Source organism: Myxine glutinosa, chromosome 1 (assembly GCF_964187855.1).
Source record: "Myxine glutinosa chromosome 1, kmMyxGlut1.1, whole genome shotgun sequence".
In the NCBI taxonomy this organism is placed as follows: domain Eukaryota; kingdom Metazoa; phylum Chordata; class Myxini; order Myxiniformes; family Myxinidae; genus Myxine; species Myxine glutinosa.
In genome coordinates, this window is record NC_136261.1 from 214,940,009 (window position 1) to 214,965,305 (window position 25,297).

The 25,297-nt window shown below is 42.6% G+C and overlaps 2 protein-coding genes across 5 annotated transcripts in view; one reads left to right on the top strand and one right to left on the bottom strand.

Annotated features, from left to right (window-relative positions):
• The window catches only part of LOC137433857 (CLIP-associating protein 2), a 186,780-nt gene extending 184,735 nt beyond the window's left edge, over positions 1–2,045 (top strand). For both annotated transcript variants that reach the window (XR_013624324.1, XR_010985747.2), the window contains 3 exons: positions 1,128–1,277; positions 1,438–1,677; positions 1,807–2,045. The gene's annotated coding sequence lies outside the window, so the exon portion shown is untranslated. The remainder of the gene's footprint in view (positions 1–1,127; positions 1,278–1,437; positions 1,678–1,806) is intronic.
• Positions 227–13,395, bottom strand: LOC137433904 (uncharacterized). 3 transcript variants are annotated; one of them, XM_078783436.1, is made up of 3 exons: positions 13,088–13,395; positions 2,943–3,086; positions 227–2,764 (listed from the first exon to the last, which is right to left on the bottom strand). In XM_078783436.1, exons 2-3 carry the CDS (start codon positions 3,027–3,029, stop codon positions 1,247–1,249), a joined length of 1,605 nt encoding a protein of 534 aa, XP_078639562.1. In that variant the 5' UTR covers positions 3,030–3,086; positions 13,088–13,395; the 3' UTR covers positions 227–1,246. The 3 variants fall into 3 exon arrangements, with proteins under 3 accessions (XP_078639562.1, XP_078639574.1, XP_078639566.1); XM_078783448.1 differs by having other exon boundaries at positions 13,118–13,264; XM_078783440.1 differs by having other exon boundaries at positions 13,050–13,258.
• Between the last annotated feature and the right edge of the window lie 11,902 nt (positions 13,396–25,297).

The window sequence follows — 25,297 nt, forward strand, 5'->3', positions numbered from 1 at the left end:
ATATATATATATATAATTATGCAAATTCCCAACTTGCAGTTCCTCTCCAAAGTAAGAATCTGAATAGACAATCTGTCTTTGTTGAATTTCTTTGCTCAACACCATTTTGTGTTCAGATGCAGATAATTTGTGTAGCCAGCTTGACATCAGCCAAAATTCGAACGAAAATGTACACGTAATAATAATGTATACAAGTATAATTGAATTGCAATACAACGCACGTCTCTCCTGTTAGTATCATTTATTTATTATTTTTCTTACTTACCTCTGAGTGCATTTCTTGGTAGTATGTTGGAACAATGATTACTATCCATCTAATGCATGGGAATGGGGCTAATTATAACCCCAGCCCTGGGCTGAAGGACTATGAAAGTTTTGCATAGCTTTCGGAATAATTATCCGAGAAATGAGATGCCAGAATGAAACATCGGACTGCATGGCATTTGCCTAAACGCTGTATGCATTGGTGCGCGTATGCAGTTGCTGTGTAAGAAATTGCGTTCCAATGGTGGTACATACCGTTTTCAAGGCAGAAATCCCACGTGCACTTGTTTTTGTTCTTTTTATGTATACAATGCAGTGCTGCATGTGTACTATATGTATTATACTGTGCTGGTTATGTTGTTCTGCCCCTCCCACTCTCCCCTTTCCTGGCCTAATTTGTGAATAAGGTGCTGCTATATTGGGGAAAGGTCAGCTTAATAAACCAAGTCCAGAAACCTGAGCTAATTGTCTTTTCTTGTGATGATGATGATGGTGGTTTGTATGATTATTTGCAGCCAATATATAAATAAATAAAAAAGCAAGGCAGTGAAAGCAGACAATTTGTACAACTTGTTCCATCACAAATGTAGACAACTTCAGTCTCTACTTTAATACTTAACTCACTACATAGAGGGGTATTGTCTTCGTTTCGTGATTATGGATCAATTCCATCAAGCGTTACTTTATCCTAATGAGTACAGATCTCGTGAACTAGATTAAATACATACCCCACCTTTTATTATTTATGTCTTCTTCCTTTTCAACATTTCTCTCTCAATACCCAGTCACAAATCGATTTTTATATTTCCTCGTCATATCGGTTATTAACCGCCCTTGGTATGATGGTATTTGTTGTCATACAGACTAAACCTGGAGCTTTTGCTGCAACTGAAAGAGCATGCATCCTCCAGAGCAGCTGAGGGTTGAGGAAGGTCTCCGACAGTGATTGATAGTGAAGTACGGCATCAGTCGTGTATTCTCCTTACTCGAACACATGTGAAAGATCTGAAAAAGTAAGATGTCCTTTGCATATTTCCCCACACGTCTTATTTTCCAGCCTTGTAGCGTCATCCTTCGCCTCTCTGGCTGGCAACTGAGCATTAGCGGGTATCGATACATCTAATGGGGAAGCTATATGTGATAATGCAATCTGTGATGATCCATAACCTTTAGATACGCCTGAAATGCAAGGGCCTGAAAGGGAATGAGTTGAGATATAGGCCGGGGATGACTCCTGCAAGTTGAAGGCTGTTTGGGACAACGAGAGCTCGTCGCCCACTGCATCACGCATTTTGAGCACGCATTCTTCCTGGCCTTTCTCTAATGGCTGAAAAGTGTTGTTGGAGTTGCACAGAGAGGAAATTTGACTGAGGCTATAGCAGGTGGTGGTATTATCTGGCGCTACATTTGAAGGTTCGTTTGTGAGCGGTGTTGTCCATGCCATAAAATTATCACATGAAAGATAACTATCCATATTTGAATCCTGATTTGTGCAGCACTTGCATGCAAACTGAGGGTTTGCCTGGTAATCTGTACCTGCAGTAGGCCACCCACACAAGTCTTGAGAGAACAGCAGCTCTTGTTGCAAATATTCAAGGTCAAGTGGTGCATCGCAACAGCAAATCCCATTCCTGGCACCAATCGAGAAGATGCCATTACTCTGAATTTCTGTACCTGTAAGTGCTAGCTCATTATGAAATGTCTCGTTCCACCTTACACATTCGTTTAAGGAGAAAGTACTTGGTTCTGTTTGACTTGTACATAAATCATTACCCACATAACTACCTGAATCTTTGGTTGTCAATGGACTTGCTGTACAAATGAAATTGTGATGGGATGAGGCCAATGGGTGTAGAGGGTTGCTGTAGTCAAACTGGGCTGTACCCGGGCATGATGGGAACTGTGATGAAATGCATTTGTCAAAACCGCTTACCGCCACATTGGCTGTGCTATTACTACCTGTAACGTAGTCCTGTGCATTGTTTGACATTCTGCTTAATCTAGGGTAGTCATTTTGCAGCCACTGGCCAGGTGCAAACCCCATGTTGAAATTGTCGAGCTGCTGCCCTGTACGAGAGCAACTTTCAACTCGAATGCTTCCCACAGGCTCAAAGCGTGAGTGCTCAGGTAAGCAAGTATCTCCATCACCGGGGCACCACGAGGTCCTCGGTGGTAGCATAGATTCTAGCCCAGAGAGTCGCCGGTTTGAAAAGAAGGCCGACAGCTGTCCTCCACCCCCTGCTTTTGCTGCTGCATCACGGCGCCTTTTTCCTTCATCCCACTCGGAGAAACGGACTAAAGGAGAGGCTGAGAGCAGGTTCTTGAAACCCTCTCCTGCTTCTACGGTAGAAGCTGAAGGCCTACGTTCTCCAGAGGTTTGGCTCGAGGATGTCAGAGCTGTAGGTGCTGGAGGACGATGTGCACTTCGTACATGTTTGCGTAGGGAGCTTGGATCAGTGTAGCGCTTTGGGCAACCAGGTACTCTGCAAGCATATGGCCTCTGTAGGTCAAAGAAGACAAAATTTGGTTTAACCTTAAAATAGTTTTAAGATGCATTGACACATATTGCCCTTTGAGCAATACGTTAATCTTAACCTTGTGATTTCAATTGACCTATTCTCAAAGTTAAATAATGCCGGATGAAAAGCACAGCTAGGTTTCTTATGCCGTTTCCTCACCAGACGGAAGCGTCCCCGGTTCTCTCCTCCTTCAGCTTGAGATGCATTCTTGTAGTTGTCTGCAGTTGAAACTTGAATGCCCTCCATACGTCGATGAATGGATCAAAAGCCAGCTGAGGGGATGCAGCAGGTTTCCCTTGTATTCTGGAAATTAGAATGGTTTAACCAATTTGCACATTCTTTAAATGTTCTTATATTTATCTGTTGACTAAATAAGTACAATGTTCTTCTTCTTTTTTCTTTACCTGCAAAATGCTCAGTTTGGTAAGAAAGAATGTTAAGTGAATTCAGCAGGAAGTTAAAATACACAATAACTACTGTTGATATTGAAATCTTTACATTTTTTTTTATACACAAGTCAAGGCTCATGGAAGAGCTTGAGTAAAATTGAAAGAGGGAAAAAACCAACAGTGTGGGAGTGGGGAGAAGGACAAATGAGCTGAACAAGCTGAAACACAGCAAGGAGAGGAAGGTTGGAATTGGGGATAAAATGGAAAAGGAACAAATCAACAGACAATTAACAAATGAAAGGAGGTGAGGGCGATGGGGGGGGGGGTGGGGGGGTGGATCACAATAACATGGAAAAGAGAGTACTTGGGAATGGGGTCATTTGGGGTAGAAGAGATGAGTATGGATGGGGAAGCCACCCATATTACTCCTGAACTAGTGGTGGAGATGTCTTGAAGCCCTGCAGGGAAGAATGGGACTGAACAAACTAGGAAGCTGAACAGTTTATGAAGCAACAGCAATGGAAAGCGTTTAACAATTCATAACGTTTGCATTTTTAAATAATGGTTTTACCAGATTTTGACGTAACGTTTAGAGCATCTGCTCTAAGTCTGGGAGGTCGGAGGTTGAAACCCGACCCTGGCTGAGACTTTAGAAATCGTACGTGCTGCTTCATTACTTGACGATCACCATTTAAAAAGGATGGAGCACGGACAAGCAACCACAGATTGGGAATTATTGCACAGGCCTGATGGGTGTAATGGCCTCCTCCTGTGTTGAAGTTCCTTGCAAGAGTACTCATATTACTATTAGGTTTACTCTGCATGAAATGAAGAGTAACCTATTATTATTCCCAAAGTTTTTATTATTATTATTCTTCCACCCTATTTTGCACCTCCGAAAACTTTAAAATTAATGTTCTCAGCAACCGTCGGTCGGATTGACAGGAAATTTTCATCAAATGATCAGCTAGGCTCGTAGAATTTTTTAATGCTAATTATGGCGTCATAGGTCACGTGGTATGGGCGCCATCTTGTAAAACACCTTCAACTTTGCCCCTCTGGATCTCTGGAACGGCTGAATTTAAACATTTGAGTAATGGCTCATTCTAAAGAACTCTGCAATGGGAACAAAAAACATGTTTATTGAGTATATTAAAAATGCTGACGTTAAGAGGTTAAAATTCGTCAAACACAATTTTTTCTCCACCGAAAATGATATTTTTTTTCCCCAGATGCTTAGTTAAAAAAAACTCAGAATGCAAAAAATTTCGAAGTCATACGTCATATGGTTCGGCCGCCATATTGTTTTGAGTGCAAAGTCTGAAAAAAACACTAAAATCCCATTTGCTCCAAAACGCCTGGGCAGATCGAGGCCAAACTTTGCAGGCACAATCGCATACCCATGTCGAACAAAAAGGTCAGTGAGCATGACGTCATGCATCACATGGTTTCAGAGTTATGATGTTTTTAAGCATAAACCTTTAAAATCTAGCTCCTCCCTCATTTTTGATTCAATCGAGGGGAAACTTCACAGATGTGTTCAGCATATCGGTCGACTGTAATATCCTTTTGGGATTTGCGATAGATCACGTGGTTTGGCAGATATCGTTAATGAAACGAAAATATTAAAAACATTTATATCTCTTGAATTGCTTCATTGATCGACGTGAAACTTCATACTATAGTAGAAGTCATGAGCAGTAACAAGTGTGCACAATCTCAAGATGATTGGACGTACAGTCTGGAAGCTAGAAGTTGTTATTGCGTGAAGAAGAAGAACCGCAACAATTTTTCTTACCAGGCCATGTGACATAACCACCTCACAAGCTCAGGGTAGCTCGGAATTAAATTCTGTCTTCGGATTTGGCAGTCACGAGAGGGTGTTAACATTCCACTGTTACAAATCTGGGCACATTCTGATGGATTTTCATAAAACTACGCTATATTGTCATTTACATTGGAAAATAACATTGTAAAACTCTCCGCCGCCGAGGCTTAATTCCATCTCTGAAGTTCATCCTGTCTTCACTTTTAGAGAGAAAGAGAGGTATCTGCAAGCAATGGTAACCTTTATTTGGTGGAAATCCGATGAAAAATGACGAAGTTATTCGAAATCTAACATTTTAAATTGATCGCATTTTCAAAGTGAATTCTTCCTCAGGTAAAATATCCATGCATGCAGGCAGACCTTGCGGCGTCAATTTGGCTCCGATTTCAAATCGGATTTCGATTGTAGTCTTGCCTTGGATGAGCTAACAAAATACCACCATAAATTTGGTGACAATGGGGAAAAATTTGACCAAGTTCGATCGACGCTAACCTTCGTTCTCACGCTGACATACTGTACCACACGCTCCACGGATGACGTCATGCCCACGGTACGACGTTCTTCCACGGGTGGCAGATATCGTTAATTAAACGGAATTTTTTTTTTTAATGGACATCTCTTGACAGGTGTGTGTGTGTGTGTGTGTGTGTGTGTGTGTGTGTGTGTGTGTGTGTGTGTGTGTGTGTGTGTGTGTGTGTGTGTGTGTGTGTTGGGGGGTGGTGTGTGTGTGTGTGTGTGTTGGGGGGTGGTGTGTGTGTGTGTGTGTGTGTGTGTTGGGGGGTGGTGTGTGTGTGTGTGTGTGTGTGTGTTGGGGGGTGGTGTGTGTGTGTGTGTGTGTGTGTGTGTTGGGGGGTGGTGTGTGTGTGTGTGTGTTGGGGGGTGGTGTGTGTGTGTGTTGGGGAGTGGTGTGTGTGTTGGGGAGTGGTGTGTGTGTGTGTGTGTTGGGGGGTGGTGTGTGTGTGTGGGGGGTGGTGTGTGCGTGTGGGGGGAGGGGTGTGGGGGTATGTGTGTGTGTGTGGGGGGAGAGGGGTGGGGGTATGTGTGTGTGTGTGGGGGGAGAGGGGTTAGGGGGGGATATGTGTGTGTGTGTGGGGTTGTGTGTGTGTGTATTTGGGGATGTGTGTATGTGTGTGTGGGGGGGGGGGGGGGGGGGGGGGGAGGGGAATGTGTGTGGATATGTGTGTGCGCGTGGGGGGGGGGGGGGAATGTGTGGATATGTGTGTGTGGGGGGGGAGGGGTGGGTTGTGTGCGTGTATATCGGGGTTGTATGAAAGCGGGAAGGCAGAGTAAACCGGTCATCACTGCCAGCAGTTATAAAGTGGCAGTTCTAGTTATTATTATTATTATTATTATTAATGAGACTTGTAAGTGTTGCATCGTTTCTTTTCTTACAATGACTTGATTCCAAATTGTGGATAAATTTGCCATGTGAGTTTCCACATATGCTGTATGGGTTGGGTTGGGTTGGTTGATCTTGAGATACCCAATAAATTCAAGCCTCTTATGTATCATCAACTTCACAACTGTTGAACTCTTCCTGAGATGAGGCCAGATTAAAAAAAAATTATACATTGGCAATGACAAGACCATTATGATTATATAGGTAGTGGACAAAAAATAGAAACCCCAATGTTAAATTACGTAATAGCATGTTGGGCCACCAGATTGATGGAGTCAATCAACTCAAACCTCTTTGATGTAGGTGGAAAACGCTCTCAGGTGTCATTCTGGAATATTTCATAAATGCTTGATTGGGTTCAGATCCGGTGACTGAGAAGGCCATGACATATGGATAACATCAGCGTCATGCTCATCAAACAATTGGCGACCACACGTGCTCTGTGGATGGGGCATTGGGGCATTGTCATCCTGGAAGACACCCCCTCCCAGCAGGAAAGAATTGCTGCAACATGGGGTGAAGATGATCACTCGGTACCATTAAGTAACAATTGGCATTGACCTTGCCTCCTAAGCTAAGGGAATGACTGCACACAAACCATGTTAGGAAAATGTGCTCACAACATTACAGAACCACCAGAACACTTCACTGTTGGAACCAAGCACTCAGGGTTGTAGAGTTATTTAGGTGGTTGGTGCCACATGTGCACTCGTCTGTTTGTTCAGAACATGGTGAAGGATGATTCATCTAACCATATTACATTTCTCTATTGCTCAGGAGTCCATTGCCTGTGCTCTTTTCACCAATGCACTCGCAAACATGCATTGCCAGGTGTGATGAGCGGTTTGTCCACTGCAACCCGACTATGGTATCATGCTCTGTGGACTTCTCTGCAGACCGTTTTTTATGAAGACAAAATATGCAACTTTTTTGTATACAAAGTCTAGGCTCGTGCAAGAGCTAGCACATAAAACGCAAAAACATAAACAGACACATAAAACATACAATAAAGGGAGTGGCAGACAAGATGGGGAGAAAGAGGGAAGCACAAAAGCACAACAGTAGAGAACGGACGTCGGTAGATGTGTGGAAGGGAGAGAGCTAGGAGGGCGGGGGGGTTAGGTGTGGGGGTGGGAGGTAGGGGTACACAGTATAAAACAAACGGACACTAGTAGGACTTTCAGGAAAGATGTCGGAATTTGAAAAAGGTGGATTTGGGGTGTATTAACAGGGGTAGAAAAGATCAGGGTTTTGGATGGGGCAAGATAAGAGATGGTGTTCAACAGCTGTTTTAAAGACCTGGAAGGAGGAGAGGGATTGAAGAGAATGTGGGAGTTTGTTCCAGAGGCAGGAAAAAAGAGGAATGAAAGAGTGAAGGTGAACAGAGAGTCTTGATTTTTGGCAGTTTCACCAGAAAAGGGTTGCTGGCAGATCTTGTGCGTCCTGTAGGAATAATTAGGTGACAGAGCACACACAAAGCAGGGGGAGCTAGGCTGGAGAGGAGTCGGGAGAAGACAGAAAGTCCACCAACCTGCCTGCGGTGAGAGAGTGAAAGGCCCTCAGAATCAGCTTCATCACGGAGATACCAATGATTCTAAAAGCCTTGGTTTCTACAGCGTGAAGCCGAGCTATGTGTGAGGCAGGGGCACCAGTGCAGAAGGGAAAGCAGTATTCCATTGAGCTGCGGATGAAAGCTCTGTATGTGGTGAGGAGCTCAGAAGTGCCCAGAAAGGTCTTCGACAGAGGATGCCCAGTCGGTGACTGGCTTTGGAGGCCAGCTTGAAAATGTGGTTTTCCCAGGAAAGATCATGGCAGATAGTGAGACCCAAAAGCTTGAATAACAGAACTTCTTCGAGGGGATTGTTTAGAAATTAGATGGGAGAGTTTATCAGATAGTCTTTTCGGAGAGACGAGGAGAGTTTGGTGAGCAGGGTGTGATGCCAGACCGTATCGAAGGCACCAGATATGTCAAGGGAGATGGCTCTGATATTCTGTTTGGCATTGAGGATCTCCATCCATTGTTGAGACAGTAGAAGCAGCATGTCCAGAGTAGAGTGACCTCGTCTGAATGCAAATTGATGATCCGAGATCAAGCCATTGGAGAAGAGGAAGGATTTAATATTCGAAGCGATGATGACCTTACTGATGATTGGGAGCAGGCTGATTGGTCTATAGTTGCAAGGACTGTTTTTGCACTTTTTTGTGCAAAGCAGTAATGTTGGCTGATTTCCAAGCAGATGGCAGATGATCTTGAGCAAAAGAGATGGTGAAGCAAACAGAGAGAGGGTGAGATAGAGCGGCAGAGCAAGATTTTAGGACGTGTGGGCTGATGTTTTCTGGTCCAGTTGCAGAATCAGAGTTGAGGTTTGACAGAAACTTCTCCCCCTTGTCAGGAGAGAAGGACACAGAGTCCAGGAGCAGCTGGGTTCGACTGGGTAAGGTGGGTACAGAGAGCGATGGGTTTGGGACCCAAGATTTTGAGGCAAATTATAATAAAGACCAATTGCTGCACTGTAGTTACAAGAAGGAAGCCAGACATTAAACATTAAACACAGAGTTGAGGCATTCAGCTTTGTCACGTGTGGAGTCAGCTGTGTAGCCATTTGAGGTAAGGCAGGGGATGGAGGGGAAACAAACACCAGAAACAGATTTGACCAGATGCCACCAGGATTTGGAGGAGGGAGACAGGTTTGAGAGTTCAGTCTTGAGAGTAGAGAGATAGTGTTTCCTGGCTCTCCTGAGGGTAGACACACTTGTTCCTGGCTTTGTGAAAGGAACTGAGATTGCCTTCAGTTGGATTTGCCTTCCAAGAAGCAAAGGCAAGTTGCTTCAGGGCAACTGCCTAATCACAAGATTCAGTGTGCCATGGACGGGAGGAAGGGTATGACAACTGAAGATGAGATTGTATAAATCTGTGCATGAGAGAGCAGTTAACTTTGGAAGAATTCCCCAGGATGAGTTGATGTCAGAGGTGGTAGACATGGGAGACCAGTTCAGATTATTGATGGCTGCTTGAAGACCGTGCCAGTTGGCCTGAGTGAAATGCCAGACTCGTCGACGCTGAGGAGGCTCTCTGAGAATGGTCAGAGAGATATCCACTTTAACAAGCACATGATCAGAAGAACCGATTGGAGCAGAAGAAGAACAGCAGACATTTGCAGGGAAGTTAGTCATAACCAAGTGGAGAAGAGATGATGTACCATTGACTGAGATCCGGGTCGGGAAATTGACAGATAGTGTCAGTCCCAATGAGTCACAGAAGTCCTTTGCTGAGGTGCCATGGCTGGTGAGAGAGGAACCCACACCCAGCCAGCTGGCATGATGACATTTGAAGTCGCCACATATGAGGAAGAGAGAGAGAGTTGGGATGCGTGGATAGAATGTTGTCAGACAGCGAGATGTAAATGGAGTCATCACTGTTTGGTTGACGGTACAACACACATATGAACGGAAGGTGGGAGCGGAGGGGAGGTACTCCTGGGGGTATGGTGGAGGGAGGACAGTCCAGGAAGAGTGAGGAAGAGAGTTTTTAAAGTTGCTCATTGAAATAGCTTCATGTCGATTGAAGGCTCATGAACGAGCATGCACATGTATCTCGTGCAGGACAAAGACAGTAATAGACCGGTGTCCTTTTACATGAATTACTTGGACATCAGTAGAGAATAGACAAACAGTGAATATCCCTAAGGTTTGGTAGGAATAGAGAAAAATCCTTGAAGGTGTTGTGAAAGGGAGTTGGATGTAATATTTAGATGGACCCTAGCTCGACAGTTTACATCAATGAGTAATCCCAGTGGGTGTATTGGTGTCCATGATGGTTTCACTATCAATCTGGATATCAATAGATTTATACCATGAATGTCATGAACTTAATCTATCACTGCAATTATTTTCTATGTTCTAATCCCATTCTTAGAATGAACGGCCGAACCATGCACCTGCATTATCAACGTACTGCAAATCCCAAGCTTGCACCTGCACTATAAATGTACTGAGAAGCCGTGGTGTGCACCTGCACTATAAATGTACTGAGAAGCCGTGGTGTGCACCTGCACTATAAAAGTACTGAGAAGCCGTGGTGTGCACCTGCACTATAAAAGTACTGAGAAGCCGTGGAGTGCACCTGCACTATAAATGTACTGAGAAGCTGTGGTGTGCACCTGCACTATAAATGTACTGAGAAGCCGTCGAGTGCACCTGCACTATAAATGTACTGAGAAGCCGTGGAGTGCACCTGCACTATAAACGTACTGAGAAGCCGTGGTGTGCACCTGCACTATAAACGTACTGAGAAGCCATGGAGTGCACCTGCACTATAAATGTACTGAGAAGCCGTGGAGTGCACCTGCACTATAAATGTACTGAGAAGCCGTGGTGTGCACCTGCACTATAAATGTACTGAGAAGCCATGGTGTGCACCAAGCCGTGGATGCACCTGCACTATAAAAGTACTGAGAAGCCGTGGTGTGCACCTGCACTATAAATGTACTGAGAAGCCCTGGTGTGTGCACCTGCACTATAAATGTACTGAGAAGCCATGGTGTGCACCTGCACTATAAAGTACTGAGAAGCCCTGGTGTGTGCACCTGCACTATAAATGTACTGACAAGCCCTGTTGTGTGCACCTGCACGATAAACGTGCCTCATTGAATATTGTATTAATATAATTATTTTTGAAGCTTTCACCAACACTCCAAAGTGAAGTTAATTTGAAGTGAAAAAGATGAATTGTTGTTGAAGGGGACGGGGGGAAATGGAGGTAGCGTTGGGGTAAATTTAGGTACCAAATAATACATTTATTTCACACTGCACACGTTTATCACCTGTTTATTGCCATTAGGGACAGTTACATCATATTTCTGGAATTTGAGTGTCAAGTTATTAAATTATTTATCCATCAATTAAATGTTCCGCTTCATTTTTTATCAGCAAGAGTTTTAGGTTTGTTACATTACCACCAGCGAAGGTGGGTGGAGATTGTTTTCACACCTGTCTGTGAATAGGATATTTCAAAAAGTTATGGATGGATTTTTTGTATACAAGATCGAGGCTCGTGAAAGCTAACATTAATCACACAAAAAGTCAAACCGACACAAACCAACACATAAAACACAAAATAATGGGAGCGGGAGACAAGATGGGGAGAGAGGGCGAAGGACACAAACACAACATTTGAGAGCAGAGACATCGAGAGAACTGTGGGAGGGAGAGGGCTTGGGGGAGGTGTGAGAGGTATAAAACATATGGACACTGCAAGGACTTCCAGGAAAGAAGTTGGAATTTCGAAAAAGTGTATCTGGGGTGAATTAGCGGGGGAAGAAAAGATCAAGGTTTTGGATGGGGGAAGATAAGAGATGGTGGTGAACAGGTGTTTTAAAGACCTGGAGGGAGGAGTGGGATTGAAGAGAGTGAGGGAGTTTGTTCCAGAGGCGGGAAAAAGAGGAATAAAAGAGTGAATATGAGCAGAGAGCCGAGATTTTGGCAGTTTAACCATAAGAGGGTTGCTGGCAGATCTTGTGCGACCTGTAGGAATATTTGGGGGACACAGCACATACAGAGCTGGGGGAGCAAGGCCAGAGAGGAGTCGGTAGAAGACAGAAAGACCACCAACCTGCCTGCGGTGAGTGAGTGAAAGACCCTCGGAGATAGCTTCATCGCAGGAGATTCCAATGATTCTGAAAGCTTTGGTTTCAACAGCGTGAAGACGAGCTAGGTATGAGGCAGGAGCACAGGCCCAGAGGGGGGAACAGTACTCCATTGAGCTGCGGATGAAAGCCTTGTATGTGGTAAGGAGCTCAGGTGTGCCAAGGAAGGACTTCGCACGCCGGAGGATGCCCAGTCGGCGACTGGCTTTGGAGGCCAGCTTGGCAATGTGGTTTTCCCAGGAAAGATCATGGCAGATGGTGAGACCCAAAAGCTTGAGCGACAGAACTTCTTGGAGAGGATTGTTGAGAAAGTAGATGGGAGGGTTTTCCAGTCGGTCTTTTATGGAGGAAACTTGGTGGGTTAGGAAACAAGAAAAAGCCGATTCGATTTTGGTTAAGGTCCGAATTCAGATTAGTGGTATACAAAAGGTAAACTGTTCACTTGGCTGAGGTATGCTCTAAACTGAGCGTTGTTGTCGTTTATTTTGTAATTTCCAACCTTTATTTTCCATTCCGCGCTGTTATTCCCAACAAATGAAATACAGCAGCTAGTTCGGTGAAAGTTCTCATAATCAGAGGCTTTATGGGATTGGGATATTCAATCGCAGCGACCAAAGTCCCACTGCATATTTCGATCAGATTGGCGCGTGCAATGTAGAATTGCATACGTAATAAATCAACGGTCCACTTGGGAATAATGCTGCACCAAATCGCAGGATCGGTCAAAGTGGACATTTGCACGAAAACGAGCGCTGGTGTCCGACATGAAATATTGGACGGACTCTTATATGAGCGTGTCGGGTTCATGGCCGCGTTAGTCGCCGATGTGAAAACGAAAACGAAAACAAGGAAGAGGAGGAACCTGAAGTGAGAAGCGGCAAACCGCCGAAATGTAGGTCGGGTTTCTTTACGAGGAGCAGGAGCCGATTCGGGGGGTCCGAGGGGGTCAGGTGGAACGAACACGGGCGCGGGAAGGGCGATTGCAACGGCCGTGATCATGATTACCGGTGGAGACGGTAACAGCACGAGTCGAGCACAGTTACCGGTCTGGATGCTCAGGATGAGCCGCGCACCAATTATGATGAAGAAGATGAAGATAGCGACCAGGACCTTTAAGCAAGGGCGGATCCCCTTTTGAGTCGGGCACGGACAATGGACGACGTTCTCAATGCCGATGCTGAGCCACGTACGACGGTGCTGCCACGGATCGAGAGAGAGAGAGAGACCCTTCGAAGCACCCCCTCCCCAAACCGCGACCCCAAGCAACGGGGGGCTCCGTGCGACCACAAGGACCGCAGCCCCCAGCTGGGTTTCCTGGCGGTGCGCTGCGCCGCCTCTGCATGTCTCCGATAAAGGTCTATGGGGCCACTCGGGGGGAGGTCCCCGGGAAGGGGGGAGGGGGCTACACGTCGCTTCGGGAAGGGGGATGAAAACGATGCGTTCAAAAGTTTCCAAATGATTGAGACGAAGCTTTAATAGAGATAAAAAGGAAGTTGCGAGGGAATATTCGCGAGGAATGCGCAATAAACATGGTTTTTCCATGTCGAGGATTATAGGGAATTCGGGATCTGAACCTTCGAAGCAGCAATTATTGGTCTTCGGTCCTTCAAATCCCAACATCTTTCCCTTGTTTTCCGCCTTAACCCTCTCGGTCTTAGGACGCAGACCCGAATAACCCAATGGTGGTGGTGGTGCTTCAACCCGCTCTGCGGAGACTGCCTCCGATTAATAAGGAGTCTCGTGACGACGATTTACATTGGGTGGTTTGCCATTGCCTTTCCCAGAATGCGCCCCAAATATGCCTGCATTATTGCGCTCCGCAGGATTCCATAGTGACGGATCTCCGTACAATTGGGTTGCTCCTCGAACGTGAGGACGCAGCTGTCCCGTCCCGCGGCTTCTGTAAGCCGCCCCCCGCCCCCCTTCACCCCCCACTCTATCCTTTCGACCCCCGGTCCGCAGACCCTCTTACCATGCTCATCGCGTACCAGCTCTCCACCCGACACCAGCGCACAATCCGCATGCCTGCTGATGCTCACGGCACGAGGGAAGCACGTGGGGCAGTATAGTTCTGTTTTGATCATTTATTGATCGTTTGTATCAGTTCAAGCTTGGAGATCGGAATCGGTTCGATGAGAGTGATTTTATTTGATGTCAAACGTGTCATTCGGTTTGGGACGTTTTAATGACGATTGCTCAGATGATCGCTGAACCGACAAACTTTACAACACAATGTATCCCAACAACGAATATCAACCCTACACTACACCTCATTTACCCTTCCTTACCGCACTCCACCTCCACCTAACCTCTCGTCATCCACCAACCCCACCACTCTCTCTCCCACACCCACCACCCCCAAATAATGCAACATCGACGAGTGAGCGGCAGTGAAAACGTTCTCGGCGCAACATATTCACAAACAGTCTGAGACACGTCATGGTTAATTTGGTTCATTTCGCTCATTTAGTTTCTTGTAACACTTACGTTGGTTCATTTTGGTTCATTTTGGTTCATTTAAAGGTTCATTTTGGTTCATTTAATGGTTCATTTGGTTCAAGTTCACTTGGTTCATTTTGGTTCATATAATGGTTTATTTGGTTCATTTAATGGTTCGCTTGGTTTATTTTGTGTCATTCGGTTCATTTTGGTTCACTTGATTCATTTAATGGTTCGTTTTGGTTCATTTAATGGTTCACTTGGTCCATTTGGTTCATTTTGTTTCAATTAGGTTCATTTTGGTTCATTTAATGGCTCATTTGGTTCATTTAACGGTTTATTTGGTTCATTTAATGGTTTATTTGGTTCATTTAATGGTTCACTTGCTTCATTTTGTTTCATTTGGTTAATTTGGATTCACTTGGTTCATTTAATGGTTCATTTTGGTTCATTTAATGGTTCACTTGGTCCATTTGGTTCATTTTGGTTTACTTGGTTCATTTGGTTCATTTAATGGTTTATTTTGGTTCATTTTGTTTCATTTAGGTTCATTTTGGTTCATGTAATGGTTCATTTGGTTCATTTTTTGCATTTTTTTCATTTGGCTCATTTTGGTTTATTTAATGGTAAATTTGGTTCATTTTGGTTCACTTGGTCCATTTGGTTCATTTGGGTTCATTTATTGGTTCATTTGGTTCATTTTGGTTCACTTAGTTCATTATTTTCATTTGGTTCATTTGTTTCATTTAATTCATTTGGTTCATTTTGGTTCACTTGGTTCATTTTGGTTCATGTAATGGTTCATTTGGTTCATTTAATGGTTCATTTGGTTCAAGTTCACTTGGTTCATTTTGGTTCAAGATCACTTGGTTCATTTTTGGTTAATTTAATGGTTTATTTGTTCCATTTAATGGTTCACTTGGTTCATTTTGTTCCATTTAGGTTCATTTTGGTTCATTTAATGGTTCATTTGGTTCATTTGGTTCAAGTTCACTTGGTTCATTTTGGTTCATTTAATGGTTTATTTGGTTCATTTAATGGTTTATTTGGTTCATTTAATGGTTTATTTGGTTCATTTAATGGTTTATTTGGTTCATTTAATGGTTTATTTGGTTCATTTTGTTTCTTTTAGGTTCATTTTGGTTCATTTAATGGTTCATTTGATTCATTTTTGGTTCATTTAATGGTTTATTTGGTTCATTTAATGGTTCACTTGGTTCATTTTGTTTCTTTTAGGTTCATTTTGGTTCATTTAATGGTTCATTTGATTCATTTATGGTTCATTTAATGGTTTATTTGGTTAATTTTGTTTCATTTTGGTTCATTTGGTTCATTTAATGGTTCATTTGGTTCAAGTTCACTTAGTTCATTTTGGTTTGTTTAATGGTTTATTTGGTTCATTTAATGGTTCACTTCTTTCATTTGGTTCATTTTAGTTCACTTGGTTCATTTAATGGTTCATTTAATGGTTCATTTAATGGTTCATTTTGGTTCATTTTATGGTTCACTTGGTTCATTTTGGTTCACTTGGTTCATTTTTTTCACTTGGTTCATTTTTTTCACTTGGTTCATTTGTTTCATTTGTTTAATTTGGTTCAATTTGGTTCACTTGGTTCATTTAATGGTTAATTTGGTTTATTTTAGTTCACTTTGTCCATTTGGTTCATTTAATGGCTCATTTAATGGTTCACTTGATTCATATTTTTTCATTTGGTTCATTTGTTTCATTTGGTTCATTTAATCGGTAATTTTGGTTCATTTTGTTTCATTTGGTTAATTTGGTTAATTTTGGTTCACTTGGTTCATTTTGTTTTATTTGGTTCATTTTGGTTCATTTGTTCCATTTTGGTTCATTTTGGTTCACTTGGTTCATTTTGGTTCATTTAATGGTTAATTTGGTTCATTTTGGTTAATTTGGTTCATTTTGGTTCATTTGATGGTTAATTAGGTTCATTTTGGTTCATTTCGTTAATTTTGGTTCATTTAATAGTTAATTTGGTTCATTTTGGTTCATTTGTTTCATTAGGTTCATTTAATGGTTAATTTGGTTCATTTTGGTACACTTGGTCCATTTGGTTCATTTAATGGTTAATTCGGTTCATTTTGGTTCATTTGGTTCCTTTTGATTCACTTGGTTGATTTAATGGTGCATTTTGGGACATTTTGGTTCATTTTGTTTCATTTGGTTAATTTTTTTTCCATTTGGTTCACTTGGTTCATGTTCGTTCATTTTGGTTCACTTGGTTCATTTTGGTTTATTTAATGGTTAATTTGGTTCATTTTGGTTAATTTGGTTCATTTTGGTTTGTTTGATGGTTAATTTGGTTCATTTTGGATCACTTGGTTCATTTGGTTCATTATGTTTCATTAAGTTAATTTGGTTAACTAGGTTCATTTTGGTTCACTTGGTTCATTTTGGATCACTTGGTTCATTTTGGTTCATTTAATGGTTAATTTGGTTAATTTGGTTCATTTAATTGTTAATTAGGTTCATTTTGGTTCACTTGTTTACTTTTGGTTCACTTGGTTGATTTCATGGTTCATTTTGGTTCATTTTGGTTCATTTGGTGAATTTTGTTAATTTTGTTTCATTTGGTTCATTTTGGTTCACTTGGTTCATTTTGATTCATTTTGGTTCATTTGGTTCATTTTGCTTCATTTAGGTTCAGTTGGTTCATTAGGTTCATTTGGTTAATTTTGGCTCTTTCGGTAAATTTTGGTTCATTTTGGTTAAATTGGTTAATTAGGTTCATTTGGTTCATTTAATGGTTAATTTGGTTCACTTGGTCCATTTGTTTCATTTTATGTGAATGTGTTACATATTTATGTGAATGTATGTGAATTACCATTCAGGTCTTTGCTTATCCATGTGTAATAGAGTAAGGGTTGTTGTGGTTGGAGGGTCAGGAGCCCTTCTGAAAAAGTGTCCGGAAACGGAAGTGACCAGAAACGGAAGAAAAAAAGACACGAGGAAGAAAAAGCGACGATTATTATTCTTCCTCGCCCCGCTCCGACGAAAGGTGGGATCGACCTTGCGCTGCGTGGAAAAGCGGCGTTCCGCAGCCCGTCTGGCGAGAGGAATTACCGGGACGTGTACCTGCCCGGTGGAGACGTCAAGTTGACGTGGGGCCGTGCATCGACCCCGCGTCTGGCACTGTTCGCGGCACCGTCTAAACAGACGCGTGCGGGTCGCACGTTGGGGCCTAACGCGCCTTGCAAGCGGCGTGGGGCTTTTGGCTTGCTCTACCGTACCCGCTTCGCGTGGCCACGAGGGGCTGCAGCCACGGTGCCTGGTACGATACCTGCCCGGTGGAAAGACGTCCACCCGGGGTTCGTTCAACCGCCCGAGTGCGGCGACGCCGACCAGTATCTTCGTCAGGAGGGGCCCAGAGACATTGTGAGGAGCAGAGACCAAAAGGGGGTCGTGAGTACCGAAGTGAACACACATATATAAGATGGCCATCTTAATCATATAGGGGATTGATTGTGGATTGGGAATTGTGGATGGTTGTTTGCTATTGATTGCTCGGGGAAAATCTCCGTGGTTGTATCATTGAAATTGTATGGTGTCATTACCATTGAAATATATCCTTGAACATCAGTTTTCTCTTGGGTGGAATTCATATGGATTGCGTGGCGAAAGCGCCTATATAATACAACTTTCTGGCGAAGTTCCTCTCACGGTCCGGGGGTCACCGAGACCAGGTATTCACCGAGGGGACCACGTAACAGAATTGGGGGCTCGTCCGGGATCTAAAATTGTATAAAATAATAAAATAATATTTTTATTAATTAAAATTTATTAATTAAGTATTAATTTGAAAATTTTTGGGGAAATTGGGGTAAAGTCTTGGGTGAAGGTTAACAGGTGTTAACGATAGTCACCATGGCGTTTGTGGCACAGAACTTTGCGGTAACACCGAGTGAGGCACAGTTCCGAGCGTTACTAAAGTCGGACCTCTTGAAATTGGCCAAACATTTTAACTTGGAGGTCCGAACTAATTTGAGGAAGGCAGAGTTGCAGGCCACAGTGATACAATCTATGGTGGGATTAGGAACATGGGACGAGTTAGCCTGGGAGTGGCTACCCGAAGAACCAGAAGATGTTGAGCTCTGGAAACTGGAGTTGCAATTACGGAGCCAGGAACGGATTAAAGAAGAAGAAAGGAAAGCAGAAAAGGAAAGAGCAGAAGAAGAAAGGAAAGCAGAAAAGGAAAGAGCAGAAGAAGAAAGGAAAGCAGAAAAGGAAAGAGCAGAAGAAGAAAGGAAAGCAGAAAAGGAAAGAGCAGAAGAAGAAAGGAAAGCAGAAAAGGAAAGATCAGAAGAGGAAAGGAAAGCAGAAGAGAGGAGAGAAGAGAAACAAGCAGAGGAAAGGAGAGTGGAACGAGAACTCCAGGAAAGGATGAAAACAGAGGAAAGGAAAGCAGAAGCAGAGGAGAGGAGAGCTGCAAGGGAACTCGAAGCAGAGGAGAGAAAAGCGGAAAGGGAATTAAAGGAACGTGACATGGAGCTTCAGCAAGAAATCAAATTCAAGGAGCTGGAGTTAATGAGAGAACGGGGAGAGGCACCACCCTTGCTGACGGGGTCGACACCTAACCAGAAAACCTGGGATGTGGGCAGACATGTGAGGCTGGTTCCACCGTTCAGTGAAAAGGAAGTCGCGAAATTTTTTCCACACTTTGAGAAAGTGGCTCGACAATTAAACTGGCCGGAGGAGGCCTGGACCATACTCGTGCAAAGTGTGCTGGTGGGGAAAGCTCAGGAAATTTATTCGGCGCTACCAATGGACCAATGTGCAGATTATGAGGTACTGAAGAAGCACATCCTCAAAGCCTATGAGTTGGTTCCGGAAGCTTACAGGCAAAAATTCAGGAATGCCAGGAAGAGGGAGAGTGAGACCCATGTGGAGTTTGCCAGAGTGAAAGAAAACATGTTTGATCGGTGGTGTGAGTCAAAAGGAGTCGGGAAAGACTTCGAAACATTGCGTGACTTGATCCTGGTGGAGGAATTTCAGCAGTGTGTCCACGAGGACATCAAAGTGTACCTGCAGGAAAAGAAAGTACCAAATTTGTGGGACGCAGCCACCATGGCAGACGATTATGCTTTAACCCACCGAATAGGGGTCCACGAACCTAACTCCTCGCCTAGATCTCCGCAGGGGAGGTGGGGAACAGCAGGTGCGGAGAACGACAATACCTGGCGGCGGCCTCGAGAGGAGTATGGGGACAACGCGGATACCCCACCTGTTCGAAATCAGAGGGATGCGGGCCCAAGACAAACTTATATTTCGGGGGGCCCGAGGCAGACCACGAGTTTTTCCTCCGGGCCTACTTGCGCTTTTTGCAAAAAACCTGGACACTTGATGTCCAGTTGTTACCGCATGAAAAGGGAAGACCCAGAGCGGAGTCCGACTATTACGACTCCAAATGCAATGGCCATTGTGAGAAATCGCCATCAAAAGGGTTACCAACCATTTATTTCAGAGGGGTTTGTGTCACTGGATGGAGCCTCGACTAACCGGAGACCGGTTAGGATATTGAGGGACACAGGAGCACATCAATCTTTAATGCTTGAAGGCATTTTGCCATGGTCCGAGGAGACGGCAACGGGGGATAGTGTTCGTTTACAGGGGATCGGGGGCGGTGTTAGTGCTCCACTTCATGTCATCCATCTGGAGTCCGATTTGGTGTCAGGACCGGTCACCGTCGGTTTACAAGCCACGCTTCCTGTAGAGGGTGTATCTGTGGTTATCGGGAATGATTTGGCCGGGGGTCAAGTTTATGGTAACCTGAGGGTTGGTAAAGAGCCCAGCAGGGAAAATAACACCACACCAGCTCGGGAGGGCGACAAAAGTACCAAGTTATTTGTAGGGGGACTGAACTTCAAAACAGAGGAAGAAGTTCTGACCTCTGTCTTCAACAGATATGGGCCGCTGGTGGAAGTGCGGTTGGTAAGAGACAGGGAAACGCAACAGTCAAGAGGGTTCGGCTTTGTCACGTTTGCAAGCACAAAAGACGCCAGAGAGGCAGAGAAGAATTGGAATGGCAAGGATTTGGAGGGTCGGACCATAACAGTAGGGAAGGCATTTCGTAGGCGTCGAGAGGTCTACAGGAGAGGACAACTGGGCGGTAGTGTTGGTGGTGGCCGCAATCAATATTATTATGGAGGCTCCCTGAGTTACGGCAGCTCCCGAAGGAAGGATGATCAAAGTAGTGGCCGAGAAGGAGACCGCTATTCATGGGACTACAGGGACAAGCGGTCCCACCATAATTATTAGGGAAGTTCTGAGAAGTTGAAGCACTGAAGGCGGCGGAGCCGCCGAGCCAAGATTCCTACACGGATTAACCGTGAACGCCGTTCCTAAAGGCGTCCAGGTAGTGAACTTTCATGCACGGACTAACCGTGAACTCCACGTTCCTCAAGGCGCCCATGTAGAGAACTTTCCTGCACGGACTAACCGTGAACTCCACGTTCCTAAAGGCATCCATGTAGTGAATACTCGGCTTGGCCTCCCGGAAAAAGTGCTATCGAGTTGCTTAACTTTGGATCTTTGATCAACCCCTTAACCTTCATTCACAAGAAACTGACAGTCAAAGTCAGAGGGTCATGAGATGGAGTTTGGCTTGGCAGGAGTCCAAGGGGAAATTGAACATGTAAAGGGCAGGGACAATGTCGTGGCTGGTGCTTTGTCCAGAAGGAATTACCTTTGAAAATCTCTGGGGGTTGTGTGAAATTTTGTTGCTTTATTGTTAAGTGATAACTGTGCCTGGGGGGAACTGATAAGGTGGGGGGGTTGAGTTATCTGGTTTGTTTATCCAAATTGGCTGGCAAAGAAAGTTTTCGCTGGGTTCAAACTTTCTTTCTTGAAGGGGGGGAGTGTTACATATTTATGTGAATGTATGTGAATTACCATTCAGGTCTTTGCTTATCCATGTGTAATAGAGTAAGGGTTGTTGTGGTTGGAGGGTCAGGAGCCCTTCTGAAAAAGTGTCCGGAAACGGAAGTGACCGGAAACGGAAGAAAAAAAGACACGAGGAAGAAAAAGCGACGATTATTATTCTTCCTCGCCCCGCTCCGACGAAAGGTGGGATCAACCTTGCGCTGCGTGGAAAAGCGGCGTTCCGCAGCCCGTCTGGCGAGAGGAATTACCGGGACGTGTACCTGCCCGGTGGAGACGTCAAGTTGACGTGGGGCCGTGCATCGACCCCGCGTCTGGCACTGTTCGCGGCACCGTCTAAACAGACGCGTGCGGGTCGCACGTTGGGGCCTAACGCGCCTTGCAAGCGGCGTGGGGCTTTTGGCTTGCTCTACCGTACCCGCTTCGCGTGGCCACGAGGGGCTGCAGCCACGGTGCCTGGTACGATACCTGCCCGGTGGAAAGACGTCCACCCGGGGTTCGTTCAACCGCCCGAGTGCGGCGACGCCGACCAGTATCTTGGTCAGGAGGGGCCCAGAGACATTGTGAGGAGCAGAGACCAAAAGGGGGTCGTGAGTACCGAAGTGAACACACATATATAAGATGGCCATCTTAATCATATAGGGGATTGATTGTGGATTGGGAATTGTGGATGGTTGTTTGCTATTGATTGCTCGGGGAAAATCTCCGTGGTTGTATCATTGAAATTGTATGGTGTCATTACCATTGAAATATATCCTTGAACATCAGTTTTCTCTTGGGTGGAATTCATATGGATTGCGTGGCGAAAGCGCCTATATAATACAACTTTCTGGCGAAGTTCCTCTCACGGTCCGGGGGTCACCGAGACCAGGTATTCACCGAGGGGACCACGTAACAACTTCGTTCATTTTTGGTTAATTTAATGGTTTATTTGTTCCATTTAATGGTTCACTTGGTTCATTTTGTTCCATTTAGGTTCATTTTGGTTCATTTAATGGTTCATTTGGTTCATTTGGTTCAAGTTCACTTGGTTCATTTTGGTTCATTTAATGGTTTATTTGGTTCATTTAATGGTTTATTTGGTTCATTTAATGGTTTATTTGGTTCATTTAATGGTTTATTTGGTTCATTTAATGGTTTATTTGGTTCATTTTGTTTCTTTTAGGTTCATTTTGGTTCATTTAATGGTTCATTTGATTCATTTTTGGTTCATTTAATGGTTTATTTGGTTCATTTAATGGTTCACTTGGTTCATTTTGTTTCTTTTAGGTTCATTTTGGTTCATTTAATGGTTCATTTGATTCATTTATGGTTCATTTAATGGTTTATTTGGTTAATTTTGTTTCATTTTGGTTCATTTGGTTCATTTAATGGTTCATTTGGTTCAAGTTCACTTAGTTCATTTTGGTTTGTTTAATGGTTTATTTGGTTCATTTAATGGTTCACTTCTTTCATTTGGTTCATTTTAGTTCACTTGGTTCATTTAATGGTTCATTTAATGGTTCATTTTGGTTCATTTTATGGTTCACTTGGTTCATTTTGGTTCACTTGGTTCATTTTTTTCACTTGGTTCATTTTTTTCACTTGGTTCATTTGTTTCATTTGTTTAATTTGGTTCAATTTGGTTCACTTGGTTCATTTAATGGTTAATTTGGTTTATTTTAGTTCACTTTGTCCATTTGGTTCATTTAATGGCTCATTTAATGGTTCACTTGATTCATATTTTTTCATTTGGTTCATTTGTTTCATTTGGTTCATTTAATCGGTAATTTTGGTTCATTTTGTTTCATTTGGTTAATTTGGTGAATTTTGGTTCACTTGGTTCATTTTGTTTCATTTGGTTCATTTTGGTTCATTTGTTCCATTTTGGTTCATTTTGGTTCACTTGGTTCATTTTGGTTCATTTAATGGTTAATTTGGTTCATTTTGGTTAATTTGGTTCATTTTGGTTCATTTGATGGTTAATTAGGTTCATTTTGGTTCATTTCGTTAATTTTGGTTCATTTAATAGTTAGTTTGGTTCATTTTGGTTCATTTGTTTCATTAGGTTCATTTAATGGTTAATTTGGTTCATTTTGGTACACTTGGTCCATTTGGTTCATTTAATGGTTAATTCGGTTCATTTTGGTTCATTTGGTTCCTTTTGATTCACTTGGTTGGTTTAATGGTGCATTTTGGGACATTTTGGTTCATTTTGTTTCATTTGGTTAATTTTTTTTCCATTTGGTTCACTAGGTTCATGTTCGTTCATTTTGGTTCACTTGGTTCATTTTGGTTTATTTAATGGTTAATTTGGTTCATTTTGGTTAATTTGGTTCATTTTGGTTTGTTTGATGGTTAATTTGGTTCATTTTGGATCACTTGGTTCATTTGGTTCATTTTGTTTCATTAAGTTAATTTGGTTAACTAGGTTCATTTTGGTTCACTTGGTTCATTTTGTTTCATTTGGTTCATTTTGGTTCATTTAATGGTTCATTTGGTTCACTTGGCCCATTTGTTTCATTTTGGATCACTTGGTTCATTTTGGTTCATTTAATGGTTAATTTGGTTAATTTGGTTCATTTAATTGTTAATTAGGTTCATTTTGGTTCACTTGTTTACTTTTGGTTCACTTGGTTGATTTCATGGTTCATTTTGGTTCATTTTGGTTCATTTGGTGAATTTTGTTAATTTTGTTTCATTTGGTTCATTTTGGTTCACTTGGTTCATTTTGGTTCATTTTGGTTCATTTGGTTCATTTTGCTTCATTTAGGTTCAGTTGGTTCATTAGGTTCATTTGGTTAATTTTGGCTCTTTCGGTAAATTTTGGTTCATTTTGGTTAAATTGGTTAATTAGGTTCATTTGGTTCATTTAATGGTTAATTTGGTTCACTTGGTCCATTTGTTTCATTTTGGATCATTCAATGGTTAATTTGGTTAATTTTGTTTCATTTGGTTCATTTGGTTAATTTTGGTTCACTTGATTCATTTTGTTTCATTTGGTTCATTTTGGTTCATTTAATGGTTCATTTGGTTCATTTGGTCCATTTGTTTCATTTTGGATCAATTGGTTCATTTAATGGTTAATTTGGTTCATTTTGGTACATGTTTCATTTGGTTCATTTAATGGTTAATTTGGTTCATTTGGTTCATTTAATGGTTAATTAGGTTCATTTTGGTTTGTTTGTTTCATTTGTTTCATTTAATGGTTAATTTGGTTCATTTAATGGTTAAGTAGGTTCATTTTGGTTCACTTGATTGATTTCATGGTTCATTTTGGTTCATTTTGGTTCAATTGGTTCACTTGGTTAATTTTGTTTCATTTAATGGTTAATTTGGTTCATTTTGGTTTGTTTGTTTCATTTGGTTCATTTAATGGTTAATTTGGTTCATTTAATGGTTAAGTAGGTTCATTTTGGTTCACTTGGTTCCTTTTGGTTCACTTGGTTGATTTCATGGTTCATTTTGGTTGATTTTGGTTCATTTGGTTAATTTTGCTTCATTTAATGGTTAATTTGGTTCATTTTGGTTTGTTTGATGGTTAATTAGGATCATTTTGGTTCACTTAGTTAATTTGGTTCATTTTATTTCATTTGGTTAATTTGGTAATTTTGGTTCACTTGGTTCATTTTGGTTCATTAAATGGTTAATTTGGTTCATTTCATGGTTAAGTAGGTTCATTTTGGTTCACTTGGTTCCTTTTGGTTCACTTGGTTGATTTCATGGTTCATTTTGGTTCATTTGGTTCATTTTGTTCCATTTGGTTCACTTGGTTCATTTTGGTTAATTTTGGTTCACTTGGTTCATTTTCGTTCACTTGGTTCATTTTGTTTCATTTAGGTTCAATTGGTTCATTATGTTCATTTGGTTAATTTTGGTTCACTTGGTTCATTTTGTTTAATTTAGGTTCAATTGGTTCATCAGGTTAATTTGGTTC